At 37.0% G+C, this 13,297-nt stretch overlaps 3 protein-coding genes and 1 non-coding gene across 5 annotated transcripts; 2 read left to right on the top strand and 2 right to left on the bottom strand.

Annotated features, from left to right (window-relative positions):
- Positions 1–420: 420 nt before the first annotated feature.
- LOC132165466 (uncharacterized) lies at positions 421–3,249 on the top strand. The gene is made up of 5 exons (XM_059576051.1): positions 421–866; positions 1,280–1,354; positions 1,510–1,649; positions 2,409–2,546; positions 2,894–3,249. The coding sequence occupies exons 1-5, from the start codon at positions 608–610 to the stop codon at positions 3,104–3,106; spliced, it is 825 nt and encodes a 274-aa protein (XP_059432034.1). The 5' UTR covers positions 421–607; the 3' UTR covers positions 3,107–3,249.
- Positions 3,250–3,644: 395 nt separating this feature from the next.
- Positions 3,645–8,165, bottom strand: LOC132182469 (phosphopantothenate--cysteine ligase 2-like). 2 transcript variants are annotated; one of them, XM_059595734.1, is made up of 11 exons: positions 8,033–8,165; positions 7,365–7,522; positions 7,128–7,251; positions 6,991–7,035; positions 6,783–6,868; positions 6,440–6,492; positions 6,235–6,294; positions 5,438–5,539; positions 4,824–4,943; positions 4,040–4,198; positions 3,645–3,945 (listed from the first exon to the last, which is right to left on the bottom strand). In XM_059595734.1, exons 2-11 carry the CDS (start codon positions 7,510–7,512, stop codon positions 3,940–3,942), a joined length of 903 nt encoding a protein of 300 aa, XP_059451717.1. In that variant the 5' UTR covers positions 7,513–7,522; positions 8,033–8,165; the 3' UTR covers positions 3,645–3,939. The 2 variants fall into 2 exon arrangements, with proteins under 2 accessions (XP_059451717.1, XP_059451710.1); XM_059595727.1 differs by having other exon boundaries at positions 3,645–4,198; positions 8,033–8,162.
- Positions 8,166–9,238: 1,073 nt separating this feature from the next.
- On the bottom strand, positions 9,239–9,310 carry TRNAW-CCA (transfer RNA tryptophan (anticodon CCA)). Its single transcript has one exon. It is a non-coding gene; the product is annotated as a tRNA-Trp (tRNA).
- Positions 9,311–9,544: 234 nt separating this feature from the next.
- On the top strand, positions 9,545–12,459 carry LOC132182459 (RHOMBOID-like protein 8). Its single transcript, XM_059595715.1, has 6 exons — positions 9,545–9,885; positions 10,769–10,932; positions 11,040–11,203; positions 11,299–11,573; positions 11,685–11,811; positions 12,127–12,459. Exons 1-6 carry the CDS (start codon positions 9,545–9,547, stop codon positions 12,247–12,249), a joined length of 1,194 nt encoding a protein of 397 aa, XP_059451698.1. The 3' UTR covers positions 12,250–12,459.
- The last annotated feature ends 838 nt before the right edge of the window (positions 12,460–13,297 follow it).

Here is a 13,297-nt window from a genome sequence, read left to right as displayed (position 1 = left end):
GAGATTTAAGAGTTGGTTGAAGGTCTTTATAATCAAGAAGATGGGGTCAGGCTCTCGTTTGTGTCCCTTGAGATTCGAGTTGAAAGGTCTCGAGACGGTCATGTCTCTGCGTATCTTCTATTTTGGTGTTTTCATCGCTTTATACTGCTTTTATTAAGAATATCAAGTCATTTTTTATTGTTTGTATGTATTATCTATACTATATTAGTCGTTTTGGATTTGTTGTTGGATAGCTCACTAGTTTTTTAAGTCGGGGTGAGGAAATGGGCAAAATGGTAATATTGCATATCCCAACTGTCGTTGAACAGGAAGCCCAACCGTCCACAAAATACCCGGTTTTTATTTTATTTTTTATTTATTTTTAAGTACTCCAAAAGAGTATCTAAGAAAAATATATATATATATATATATATAAAAATTTTAGATTCAGCCAGAATCTTTCACATGTATGGTATCAGAACCTCATTTCACTTCCTTCACGTCTTCAACCATGGGAGCTAAATCATAACAAACTAGTCAAATTTTTGTGAATAAAAACGAAACCCTAATTTTTGGTTCTCAATCTCTCTTTGGTCGTGCGATTTGAGCTCCAACTCTTGAGGAAAAGATGAGCAATCTGAGGACAATCTGTAGGCCACACGCGGCCTTCTTCTCCTCCTTGGTGTGTTGCAGGCAGCGAGCTCGAGCTAGGGCTTCATTTCGAAACCCTAACTACAAGCCTCGCTTCTCCTCGCCGTCTTCGTTCGCTCCCTGGTTCGAGTCCTTGGGTTCGAATGGGACTGAGCCGTGGTTCCGTGGGAGCCAGAGGAGGACACTGGTTCGGGCGTCCAAATGGTCCGATCAGAAATCCCCCTACGACACTCTTGGTAATTCTTATTTATTTATTGTTAATTTTTTTCTTTAAAGGTTCTGTTGAAGAAATTATAGAGAGAGAAATTTGTTTTTATTTATTTACATCTTTGCGTGACTATATATTTTTCGTTCTCAATCTCTCTTTGGATGTGTGAACAATTGAACAAAACATTGTGGAAAAAATTGAAACTTGTGACTATACATGTGCTTGTGATTGAGTTTAGGACAAAGCCTTCCACCAGGTCAACGAAATTCCACCAACCCAGTCTATTAAATTGGCGTATGACGTTGTCCTAGAGCATGTGAGCATGTAATTCTCACATATATTTTTATCTGCTGTTGGGTGACATGTACACCTTTTGATGTGTGTATTCTATTAGTATGTTTGAGAGTGGTTAACAAATTAGGCCTTAATTTTCTTATGCAGAGTTAGAAGGAGATGCTGATGAAGAGCAGATAAAGTTTGCTTACAGACGCTTGGCCAAATTCTATCATCCAGATGGTTTGTCCTTTATCATGAGTTCACTTTTTGGGATTTTATGTTTCATGGATGTTCTTTGCGACTTAGTTCCTATTTGTGTATGTATTGGTGTTTGCTTAAAAGTTGGCCCCTATTCTTGGACTCTGTATTGATCCAGTCATCTTTCCTTTTTCAAGTGTATGACGGTAGAGGGACTCTTGAGGAAGGGGAAACGGCTGAAACTAGGTTTATTAAGATTCAAGCTGCTTATGAATTGCTCATAGATGAGGAGAAGCGGAGGAACTATGATATGGACAACCGAGTCAACCCAATGAAAGTAAGATTTCTAATTTATATGTTAGTCGCTGTGTCAGTTCATAGTTTACTTTAGGCTTCTAGATGTTTATATTCTGGGTATTATTGGGAAACTTAGATAAGCTATTTAATTTCTATCATATGTTTTTTACATGTCATTCCATTGCTTGCTTTAGAATATTTTAATGGTTCTATTGAATTTCTATCATATGTTCTATTTTTACATGTCATGTAAATTCCTGATTGCATTATAGACTCTGGTTGCACAATCCTACTGCCAGCCTGGTCTGGAATATGGCAACTACGCTGTGCACACTGCACACACTCAAAAAGTATTGTATCAATTACTTTTGAGAAGGAAGCAGCACTGGATGATTTCTCACCATAAGTTAACCATGAGAATGAGCAAACCAATGATTTATGAATTTAAAATTTTTCTAGTTTCGTGCTAAAGCCAAATGGAGCATATTGATTCATTAGATGCATTGGAGCTGTTGTATCACGAGTCACCATATTGTGTTTTGTTTTTTCAAAAAAATAATATGAAGGGTATATTTTACATTCTTTTTTGAAAACTAATACGTAAAATTGACCTTGTCATTTGTTCAAACACATAAAATTGACCATTTGGTTCCTTGGTTATTTAGTTCATGTAGTAGAATAAAGTTTTGTTTGTTTAGAGAGTAATCTTAATTAGATGATGCTTTTTTGTAATTTTATTAATTCTGTCCTCACTTTAGCTGCTTTACTAACGGTGATTCCATGTTGACTATTATATCAGGCATCTCAAGCATGGATGGAGTGGCTTATGAAAAAGAGAAAAGCTTTTGATCAGCGGGGTGATATGGCCATTCAAGCGTGGGCTGAGCAGCAGCAACGTGAGCTGAATCTCCGTGCTCGTCGTCTTTCGCGTTCAAAGGTATTGAATTAAATTATATCTCCCTCAAGTTTGGAAAAAAAAAGAAAAAAAATTGCTCTCATGCTCCATATTTATCTTCTAACAGCCATTCGCCTATATCTCTGTTCTTGTTTTGTTTGCTTATATATGTATAAGCAAATAAAGTTATGCTGATTCTACACCATATTAATGTTATATATAGCTAATTTCTGGTGACATCTAAAAATAATAATCTTAACTGATTCACATTTGAAATAATAGCTTCAGTGATAGTCCTTATGTGATCTCACTTTTCACTTAATTGAGTTCTTTCATTATTGGCCACATTTTACTGCAATTATCTCTTAAAATCTATGCTGGGATTTCAGGTTGATCCTGAAGAAGAAAGGAGAATCCTCGCTAAAGAAAAAAAGGCATCCCAGGAGTATTACTCCAACACCCTTAGGCGGCATACACTTGTCTTGAAGAAAAGGGACTTGATGCGAAAGAAAGCAGAGGAAGAGAAGAAAAAGGTTATCAGTCGGCTTTTAGCTGCCGAGGGCCTTGAGCTTGACGCAGACGGTGATGACGAGGCACTGTAGGCAATTTGCATCTTACTACAGAATACATTCTGGAATATTTGTTGGTGATACATATATTTATTGTACAAGAAAAAAAAAAGTTGTATATATTATTCCTTCCATAGTTGAAAAGAAATGAACAGAGATGATCGTTACACATTTAAGTGCTCTCCCCCCCCTCTCTCTCCCACACTCAGATCATCGAGTTTTCGAGTCGTTCGGAATGAGTCTCTTGTTTTGTTGGTGGTGGTATTAGCTTTGCAATTGGTTGTTACATATTCAAAAGCCATCATATAGATGAAAGAAGGCCAATTTACGTCTATTAAACAATTTGATGATAACGACGTGACAATAAAAATAAAATCTTTTAGATGATCACTTGTTAAAAAAAAAAAAAAAAAAAAAAATTTTTTACTGCCATGTCATTATAGTTATATTTTTGTTCTATATGAGTTTACTAAATAACATTATCCGTTACTAATGAAAAAAACATACGATCCCAAAGTACCCAAGAAACCAGGGCAGTAAAACATTAATAGGGTACACACCCCTCAAGAGAAACTGTAAGAGATGAAGGTTTATTCACTAAAAATTCAAGACAACAGCTTTTTATTCACTTTAAATTCACAGTTCTTCCAAACAAATAAGCTATTGAGTGAGTACAATTTTTGCCTTAATCTCCCTATCATTCTTGAACACTTCTATTTTTCTGGCTCAAAAAAAGCAAGTATATCAGATAAACCAAACAACACTGTAAAAACTAAGACGAGGCAAAGAAGGAAAGCTTAGGTGAGGCAGAAAGGCAAGTTTCTGGGTAAACTTGTGGTGTTGTATGCATCATCTATCTGAAGCTGTTAGGCCTACAACATATCAAAGGTCGTCAGGATTCTCAAGATAAGCTGAATGTCTCTCCACAAGAAGTCGTATCAGGTGATTCTCAACATCATCACCAACCTGCGTCTTGTCCCGGCGAACTGATATCTTTTCATTAGCTGTAACAACCACAACCTCCTCGTTGCGGTTTGAAAGCTCATTTGCCACAACCATATGCATCTTGTTCTTTTTAAGAGCCACATCAGCCTTCTCTAAAAGAATTTTTGCATCTGTCTCCAGCTGTTTAGTCAAGCAGAGGAAAACTTTTCAGCACCACACTAAAACCTGATTTATTAACAGGTACTTCTCAATTATACATCACAAAAAGTCAGGGAAGGTTATAAAAGGACACTCTGAAAATTCTATTCATCACGGAATCATCCCTGGGGAGGAAGAGAAATAGACGAGAATCGGGTGCAATGAGCTGCCAATCCAAATATCAGAAATAGGGGTGCAATACGGGCCGGCAGCTCATTGCACCTAATCCAAATCCGAGAAATAAGCCCTCCTCTTTCTTCAGGACATAGGGGGGGTAATAAAATACCATACTATAGTCTGTCTTGGCCTATCCTTTCATATTTGCAAATTCAAATACAACCCAGCCACCACTTATGGACAAACAAATTATATTCTACTTCTAACATCCTTGATATATGGAGGAGAAAAAATATAAAAGTTTCATGCATAATATGGTTGATATTAACAAAAACAATAACCTTTTCTTCTTTTTTATTTTTATTTTTTAATCTTATGTCATAGTTGTAGATGCTGCTATTCATCAAATAAAGGTTTACAAGTATAGTCAAACCTATATTAGTAATAGTCACCCAAGTTACAATACACTAGTGGTAGAAAAACATCTAACCTTGAAAGATATGCAGAAGGCCAAGGGAGCCCAGTCTTTCCTAAGCACCGAGAGCATCTTTGGCACTTGAACCAGTCGCATATCCAAAGGACCAGATGCTGACTGTATCTTGTGCTCTGCCTGCAGAATTGAACCATGTAAAGTAGGCACAGACATGATATACTTCAGACAAATCTTTTACGTGTCCATAGAAGAGCAGTCTTAAATTGTGGGAGTGGTTACAAGTTCCCTAGTAGAGGAACCTCTGCTATAGCAAAATGACACAGGAACCAACAGGGTTAAGTTAAAGAAATCTGAGCTAAGTTCCTTGGCTAAAGCCGAGACTTCAAAAGCAAATTGGTGCTGCTCTCATGTTTCTGTTGCTATTGCTACAAACATGATGCTTATACGAGAGGAATTTGAATTATATAGTCAGCCCATTTTCCAACATGCAGCTTACCAACAAAAGATGGTGACCTTTCTTCATGTTGTACCAATATATAATGTGTTCATAAAAAGAGCTTATTTTTACCCATCGAATAAAAGAACTGATTTTCAATCTGTTTTCCAGAACACTAAATGCAGCCAGAAGAAAAGAGTAAAATAAATGACTACTCAACATATTAAACCTTTACCATGTTCTTCCACGGAACATAAAAGTCAGAAACTGCAGCTGCAAGATAAAACATTGCATTTGCCCCAAGACGACTCATTGAAACTCCAATCATTTGTAGCATCTGCTCATAATATAAAGACCACTAATCAGTCCATAGGAGAACGCCTATCATGTCCAAAACCAACAGACACTTTAGTAATATCAAATAGAGCAGCAACAAGTTTATAGGATGGAAAATTGTCCTGCAACAAGAAGTATAAACAAGTTTATATTGCCTAAGCACTTTAACAACATCATTGTACCCAAAAGAAAAGGTAAATTTACACAAGGGAAAGGGTAGCCAAATAAAAGCAGCCGTTGGCACCATGAGGGATTCCATACAATCACCATATGACATACAGGGACAAAAAAGACTGGCCATATGGGGCTTAAGAACTACTTCTACATGACTAAAAGTTATAACTGAACAACTCTCCAGTAGAAAGCAAATCAGACTACCTTATAATTCCTGAATATGTATCTATAACCTTTTTTTCTTTCCACTTGAGCAGTCTATGGTGGCATTTACTGCATTGCACCCTGGATGCAGAGGTATGGTACTTGACCTGCAGAATTGAATACTACTCTCCCAACAGGAAGCTTACAAATAATAAAGTGTTGAGTGTGGAGGGCACATAGAGAGAGAAGCTGATTTCCATGATAGACACAAAATATGATCCCAAACATCGACGCAAAAAATCATTAAATATACAGATGTACAAGTAGGCACATGATTTGGCGTTAAAGAAAAACAACCAATGATCAACTGAAGCTAACCTGAAGATACTCAAATATGGTTGTAAAGGGAAGTTTTAACAGATGGCCTTCTGCAACTGCCTGCAAGAATAAAACCTCAAACTGGCTCACTGTTATGTTGAGCTAATCTTCTGCCATCACATAATAAACCAAGAGATCTAAAAGTTGAAATACAGGAGTAAAGGGGGGAGAAAAAAATGCACGGCTAAATATCGATAGTTCATACAGCATGATGCTCAGTGATGGCCTTCTTCACTGCTTCAGCATGTGACTGGCGCACTGAAGTATGAAACGAAATTCAGTCATCTTATCAGGAACCATCAGTGCTTCATATAATATTGATCATGAGAATTTGACATATTAGCACTCTCAAAAAGCAACCGGCATGGGTTTCAAGTATTAGAGCCATGTGATAACTTAGGCATGCATTATAAGCACGATTCATCACATTTTAGGTCTTTCCTCAGGGTCCAACCGTTTTCTACATATGTAAGCATGAAGGAAAAAAATTGATTCACTTGTCATGATGTCGTACATATATATATTCTCAGTGGCCAAAAGAAACAAACCTTGAATATTTGACTCATCAGTGATCTCAAAACATTCAACTAAGGGATCCTCTGGAAGAGATCTGCAGTAAGGCTGGTAGGTTCCCCTGCTTAAAATACATACAAGATCCACCATATGGTTAGAAGACTAAAAAAATTATTCTCTTTCAACCATGTAAACTTCTTTTAGTCAATGTAAAGGGTATATCATGGTAAGAAAATAATTCACCTGCGATATAAAAAGATAACTGCATATCCGGCCTTAATAAAATTCCTGCAAGATAATCAGCACATCAATATTGATAACATAGCATTAAAGTTTGTAAACTACAGGCTTCCTGTTCGGTATGGTGGAATGTAACATACTCCGTGGATGCTGCTCCTCTATGGCCTGAGCTGAAATTATCAATGTAGCGAACACACCGTTGCTCCAAAGGAACCGTGGTGCCACCAGATGTCACGCACACAACCCTCCTACCTCTTCCATTTCCTGAAAATAATTTTCAAAACAACACACACTCAATTTACCTTATTCATCCAAGGGACCATTTTGAAAGTTGAGAGTAAAAATTGCAAATGAGATTAACTAGAGAGTGAATTTGCCTGACACTGCCGAATTCCTCTCAACAAATTCCTCCAATTTTCCACTGATATCGTCCCTGTTTTGAAGAGGAGGAGCGGATTCAAAGAACGATTTCACTTCTGCATCCAGTGTTTCTTGTGGAACTCCCAGTCCATTTTTTACATCCATTGCAAAATGCCTACAGCCATTTTCTTGTCAAAAAAAGAAAACAACCCCACAATTTGATTTCACGCACAGAAACCAACAGGATCACAAATCACAATCTGGAGGATTTGGTACAGCCGTACAGGACAAAGTACATGGATATGAAATTTTCAGCATCAAATAAAAAAGCCACCCTCATACTCAAAACTCAAAAGAAAGTCGACCATCACTAAACAAAGGAAGGAATTGAACAATATCTCAATCAAGTACTAAAATTATCAACCCAAAGAAAGGAAAGAAAAAATTTTGAATGAGACCCATTGTATATAAGATAAACGTTAACCTCAAAAACGCATAACAAAGCAAATATCACAAGGCAAGTTAGAGAAAGGGGCAAACAAATGAACCCTAGTCTTTCCAATACAAGAACACCGCGCACTGGTTAAACACACGAATTCGACGCAGAAATTCGTGGAATCGAAACGAATTTGAAATTGAAATTCAACAATAGATTTGAGTTCACAGAGGAACCCAGATCGCTTACCTTCAAGAAACAAAACGCCTGGTGAAAAAAAAAAAAAAAAACGTGAGAAAAAAGCAGTGTTGAGTTGGTAGTGTGGAAGATGAAGATTTCAGCTTCTTTAATATACAAAGCCCATCACTTTTTGGGGCTTGAAAGTTTTGTGCGCTAATTGGATTATTTATTAAAATAACGGCATGTATTTATGCTGTAGTGAAAGCTGTAGTAGACTAGTAGTGAAAGGAACTGTTAAAATTAAATCTTCAAGTTAATTAACTTTAAAAAGCTTTTAGTAAGAGAGAAAAAAATAAAATAAAAATTTGAGAGATTCAATCTTAACTATTATTTACACAATAATATATAACAGTATGTCCAAAAATTAGTTAATTTGTACTGCGTGAGCGGTAGGCCGTATATTTCCACCAATATTGACGATCATGAAGGATGATAAAAGAGACAAACTACATTTATCTTTAAAGCACGATAAAAAAATAAAATAAAAAGTCAAAATGATTAAAATGGCATCAAGATGGAAAAAAAAAATAATGTAAATAAACTGGCAAAATGTATTTCTAAAGGAGAAATGAGGGGCAACAATTAGAAAAATGCTTCCGTCCACATTTGGCCTATTTTTAATGATGTGATTGATGGATAATCACATGAAAAAAAAGATTCAAATTTAAAATTTTAATTTCAATCCTCTCTTTTTATCAGACAAGTAATTAAATATGGACATTATATTGCACTGTAGGATACCTCTAACAATTTTTTTTTTTTTTTTTGATATGACAATATAAGAGGAGGGAGTGAGATTAGAACTAGAAACCTTCGTTTCATTAGACAAAATCCCAACCGATTGATCTACCTCTTAAGACGCATACCTTCAACAATTATATAGTGCTTGAAACCATCAAAAATTTCTCCCAAACACGTGAAAAAAAAAAAAAAACAAAAAAAACCTAGACGGAGATAGGTTGACTTATAAAAAGTGGAAATTAGCAATGCATTTAAGAAAAGTAAACGAATAATAGCAGCTATTAATGGAAAAAATCAGCTATTACTCTAACCAAGAATTGTGGGCGGGGCAGGATGGTCACCATCCACTAACCCCGTCTTAAACAGAGCCACCTAAATCGTTGTGATCCTGATGGGCCATGGGCCAAGGGAATTGAATCAGGGTGGTCCAAGCCATAACAAATTGTAGGAAAAAATAAAGAAAAAACAAGAAATTGAACCCGACGTGAATCGAACACGCAACCTTCTGATCTGGAGTCAGACGCGCTACCATTGCGCCACGGATCCACTTGTTGATAGTACGGACAATCATATTAATTAACAAAACCATTAGCTGACTTCCACTTTCACCAATCTTTTGACTTGAAAAAAAACAAAGGGACTTCCCGCCAAGCCCAACCGTTTCTAGAAACAGAACAACCACCACAGCTGGACGACGAAAAGGCGCCAACTCCTTCCTTCAAATACCCCTCTCTCTCCCTCTCTCTCTCTCTCTCACTCTCTTTCGATTTTGGCAAAAAAATGGCCGACCCCTCCAAGCTCTACTCCCACATCGAAATCAAGGCCCCTCCTTCACCACCACCGCCACCACCATCGATACCGTTCTCCACTGACCTTGCCGCCGCCGGTCTCCAAGACCAAAGGATCCCCTTCTTTAGGTCACGCTCTCGGCGCAGCAGAAGCGGCGGCGACACCTGGGTGATCTCCGTTTTCGTGATCCTCCACGTGGTGGCCTTCTTCGCCACCATGCTCGTCAATGATTGCTGGACCATCTCCCACCAGGACTGCGCGTTCAGGGCGCTTGGCAGGCTCTCCTTCCAGACTCTCTCCGAGAACCCCCTTCTTGGACCCTCCGCTTCCACGTCAGTAAACATTCACAAAAAGAGCTTCTTCTTTGTGATGACTCTTTTTCTGTGATTGGTTTGGCTGTTTGGTCGCTGAGAAAAACTGAGGAGAAAAAAAAAAGGAAAGTTTTGTATTGGAAGTTCTGATTTTCATAGCTGGATTAATTAGGGTTTCTGGAACATTTTTTCTTAGTGTTATAATCACTGATTTCTCTTTGATTCTCAAAAACTATGAGCTTATAGTGATGCTCTGCTTGGGAGTTCAGGACAATCCAACGGAAATAAGGAATAGTTTTAGCAGCTGTTAATCTCTTATGCTAGGGTTTCTGGAAACTTTTTGGGCGTTTTATTGATCCTTTGGCTTTCAAAAATGCTTAATTGTATTTCCCGTTTGGTTGCCATTTGCCAAGAAAGTTTGAGAAAAGGAACTTTTTTTAGAATTAGAAAACCTTGCCCGACAAAAACTTGTCTGATTAGGAGCTTTGGATAGAGATTGTGATTTTGGCCTGAGAGAATTGGAGAATCGTTTAAAATATTATATTTATGGTGCTTCAGTTGACTGCTAAAGCTATCTTGTGTGTTGCAGAGAAATTCATTGCTTTTTGTTGACTTGTGTTAATGTAATTTTGTATATGGGTTTTCGATTTCTACTACTCTTAGCCTTTTGACTCATCAAGTTGCCTGCTGGGTTAGAAATAATCCTTGCCTTTTCCTTTGTATTCGAGAATGAATGAGCATTTTTGTTAGAATCAAAACATGAATGTTGATAAATAAACTATTTGATGAGTGTTTCTTGAAGCTTTTTCTTCCTAATGGGATTGGTACCATGTAATTCAAAGTGCGTAGCCTTTCATATGTTTTGTGAAATGTCTCAGACAGTTGACTGCTTCCACTGTTGCAGGTTAGATCAAATGGGGGCTCTTCGAAGGAAATTTTTGACAGAATATCACCAAACCTGGCGTCTTTTCACATCTCCATGTTTGCATGCTGGAGCCATCCACCTTGTCATCAACCTCTGCAGTGTTATCTTTGTAGGGATTCACTTAGAACAAGAGTTTGGACCATGTATCTATTTTCTTCTCTTGAGACTTTGTTTTGCATAATCAAATAAGTATACAGCTAGATCTTGAAAAGCTTTTACCTTACTTGCTTTTTTCACTTCTGTTGGGCAGTAAGGATTGGAGTAGTATATATTCTCTCGGCTTTTGTTGGTACCTTGGTGGCTGCACTTTTTGTCGAAGATAGCCCAGCAGTTGGTTCATCCGGAGCTCTATATGGATTGCTTGGAGCTATGCTCTCTATGCTTATTAGGAACTGGAAAATTTACACCGATAAGGTCCTTCACCTGCTTCTTTTCTCAGTTCCCTGTTATCACTTTATTAATTATTATGATTAAACCGGTCTAATAATTGCTTTTTTCTTTGATTGCAGTTTGCAGCTCTAGCATCACTTTTCTTTTTCTCTGTGATCAATTTTATCCTTGGTTTGTTACCTTATGTAGACAATTTTTCAAATATTGGAGGTTTTATATCGGGATTCCTGCTAGGATTTGTGCTTTTGTTCAGTCCTCAGCTCAGGAAAGTGGCTCAAAATAAAGGAGACCTTTACGAATATGGTGTTAATAAAGTTTCTACTAAATTGAAGTTGAAGCAGAAGCTAGACAGGCCAGTTCTGAGGAGTGTTTGTCTTCTTCTTTTTGGTCTTATGTGAGTATTTTTCTTTTATTTGTATGACAAGCTATAGTCTTGCTGGTGCTCAATAATAATTGTTTTTTGGGCTTATGTGAGATCTTATAAGAGGAGCTTCTTCCAATGCAGACTTGGTGGATGTCTTCTAGCAGTTCTTCAAGGAGTTAACATGAACCAGTATTGCAGATGGTGTCAATATGTTGACTGCGTTCCTTTCAAATGGTGGAGCTGCAAAGACAAGGCAACTTCTTGTGAGGTATAAATTTATTTCTAGAAATTTTTTCTATAGATAACCCTGATTCATACAGGGTTATGAGACTGAACCGTGGCATTACTCTCTACCCCTTTTTGATACCGTCTTACATCAATTAAGGTTCACCTGTATCTTTGTACTTTCCTAATGCATCTTCTCTGTCTTTTTAAGTTTTCTGTTGTAGATGGAAGAAAAACTTTCTTATGCATATGATATATTCTTCCTTCAAGTCACCAAAATGGACTCTAGCATGTTATGATGTAATTTAGTCTTACAGTTTGATACTCCATGCTAATGGTGGTTAAATATCAAATGCAGACCATGGTGAGCGATGCACAGTTGACATTGACCTGCATGAGTAATGGAAACTTCAGGGTTTTCCCTTTTACTAACATTTCGCAAGCAAGGGCAAACGATTTGTGCACTCTGATATGCAGATAAAAACTTGTGAGTTCTTTTGATTTTTTTTTGTGAAACAGTAGAGCTATACAAACTTTTATATGCATACCAAGATAAAAGCTAGTACGTGTAAAATGCAGACCATCAAGTAATGCAGACCTATATGAGCTGAGTAATGGAAACTTCAGTGTTTCCCTATCACCAACATTTTGCAAGAAAAGTTGTGAGTTACAGTTTTGTTATGAGATGGTAGACCTCTACACATTTTAATATAAACCTTTTGTTGATTACTAGTGATGAAATCTGTAGCATTCTGAAGTTGCCTATGTCCCATATTATCAAAATTGTATAATCGAATGGAAGATGAATACGAATGGGAGATGAATACAATGAAATGAAACGAAATGACACGTGAGTATATATACTCATATATATGTCCATTAGCTTAATTGATGATGAACCAAACAGAATGTCCTCCGCAGACTGAAAATATGCCTTGAGGAAGGTTTATCTTATAGTCTGAGGATCACACCCTCTAGAATGATTGTATAGTGTGATAACTCGACTTCACTCACTCTTGAAAACCGGCTTGTAAAGGTAGGGTATACAAGAGCTTATATACACATAATTAAGACTATACATAAACCATGTGAAAAACTTAGGATGATTACATTCTTCAAAACTGCATTCACCCACAGTAAAATTTATGCTGCTATAGATACAATATCAAGAACAAAAATATGCAATCCGGGATTTCAGTAGAAAGGCACCCACAGTAAAATTCTTGAATATCACAGTAATGGGATGAAGTTCTGATAATCGAAATAAAGAAGGAAACCATTCTATAGGATATTTCTTTAACATATCTGGGGACACATATCAAATTCTTTTTTCTTGAATTCAATGGCCTATGTTGGGGTCTACCGACGTAAACAGTTTCCAAGTACTAAAAATAAATAAAAAAAGAAGAAGGATTCTTTGAGATAATTAATACCAGAAGCAAGTATCTCTCTTCTGCTTCATATGAGAAATCCATTGCTTTCCATTAGGTCACTTTCTCCACCAAGTATAAAGTCTCAGGTAAATTATT

This window comes from Corylus avellana, chromosome ca1, assembly GCF_901000735.1.
Source record: "Corylus avellana chromosome ca1, CavTom2PMs-1.0".
Classification (NCBI taxonomy): Eukaryota; Viridiplantae; Streptophyta; class Magnoliopsida; order Fagales; family Betulaceae; genus Corylus; species Corylus avellana.
This window is presented reverse-complemented; position numbering and strand designations above follow the sequence as displayed.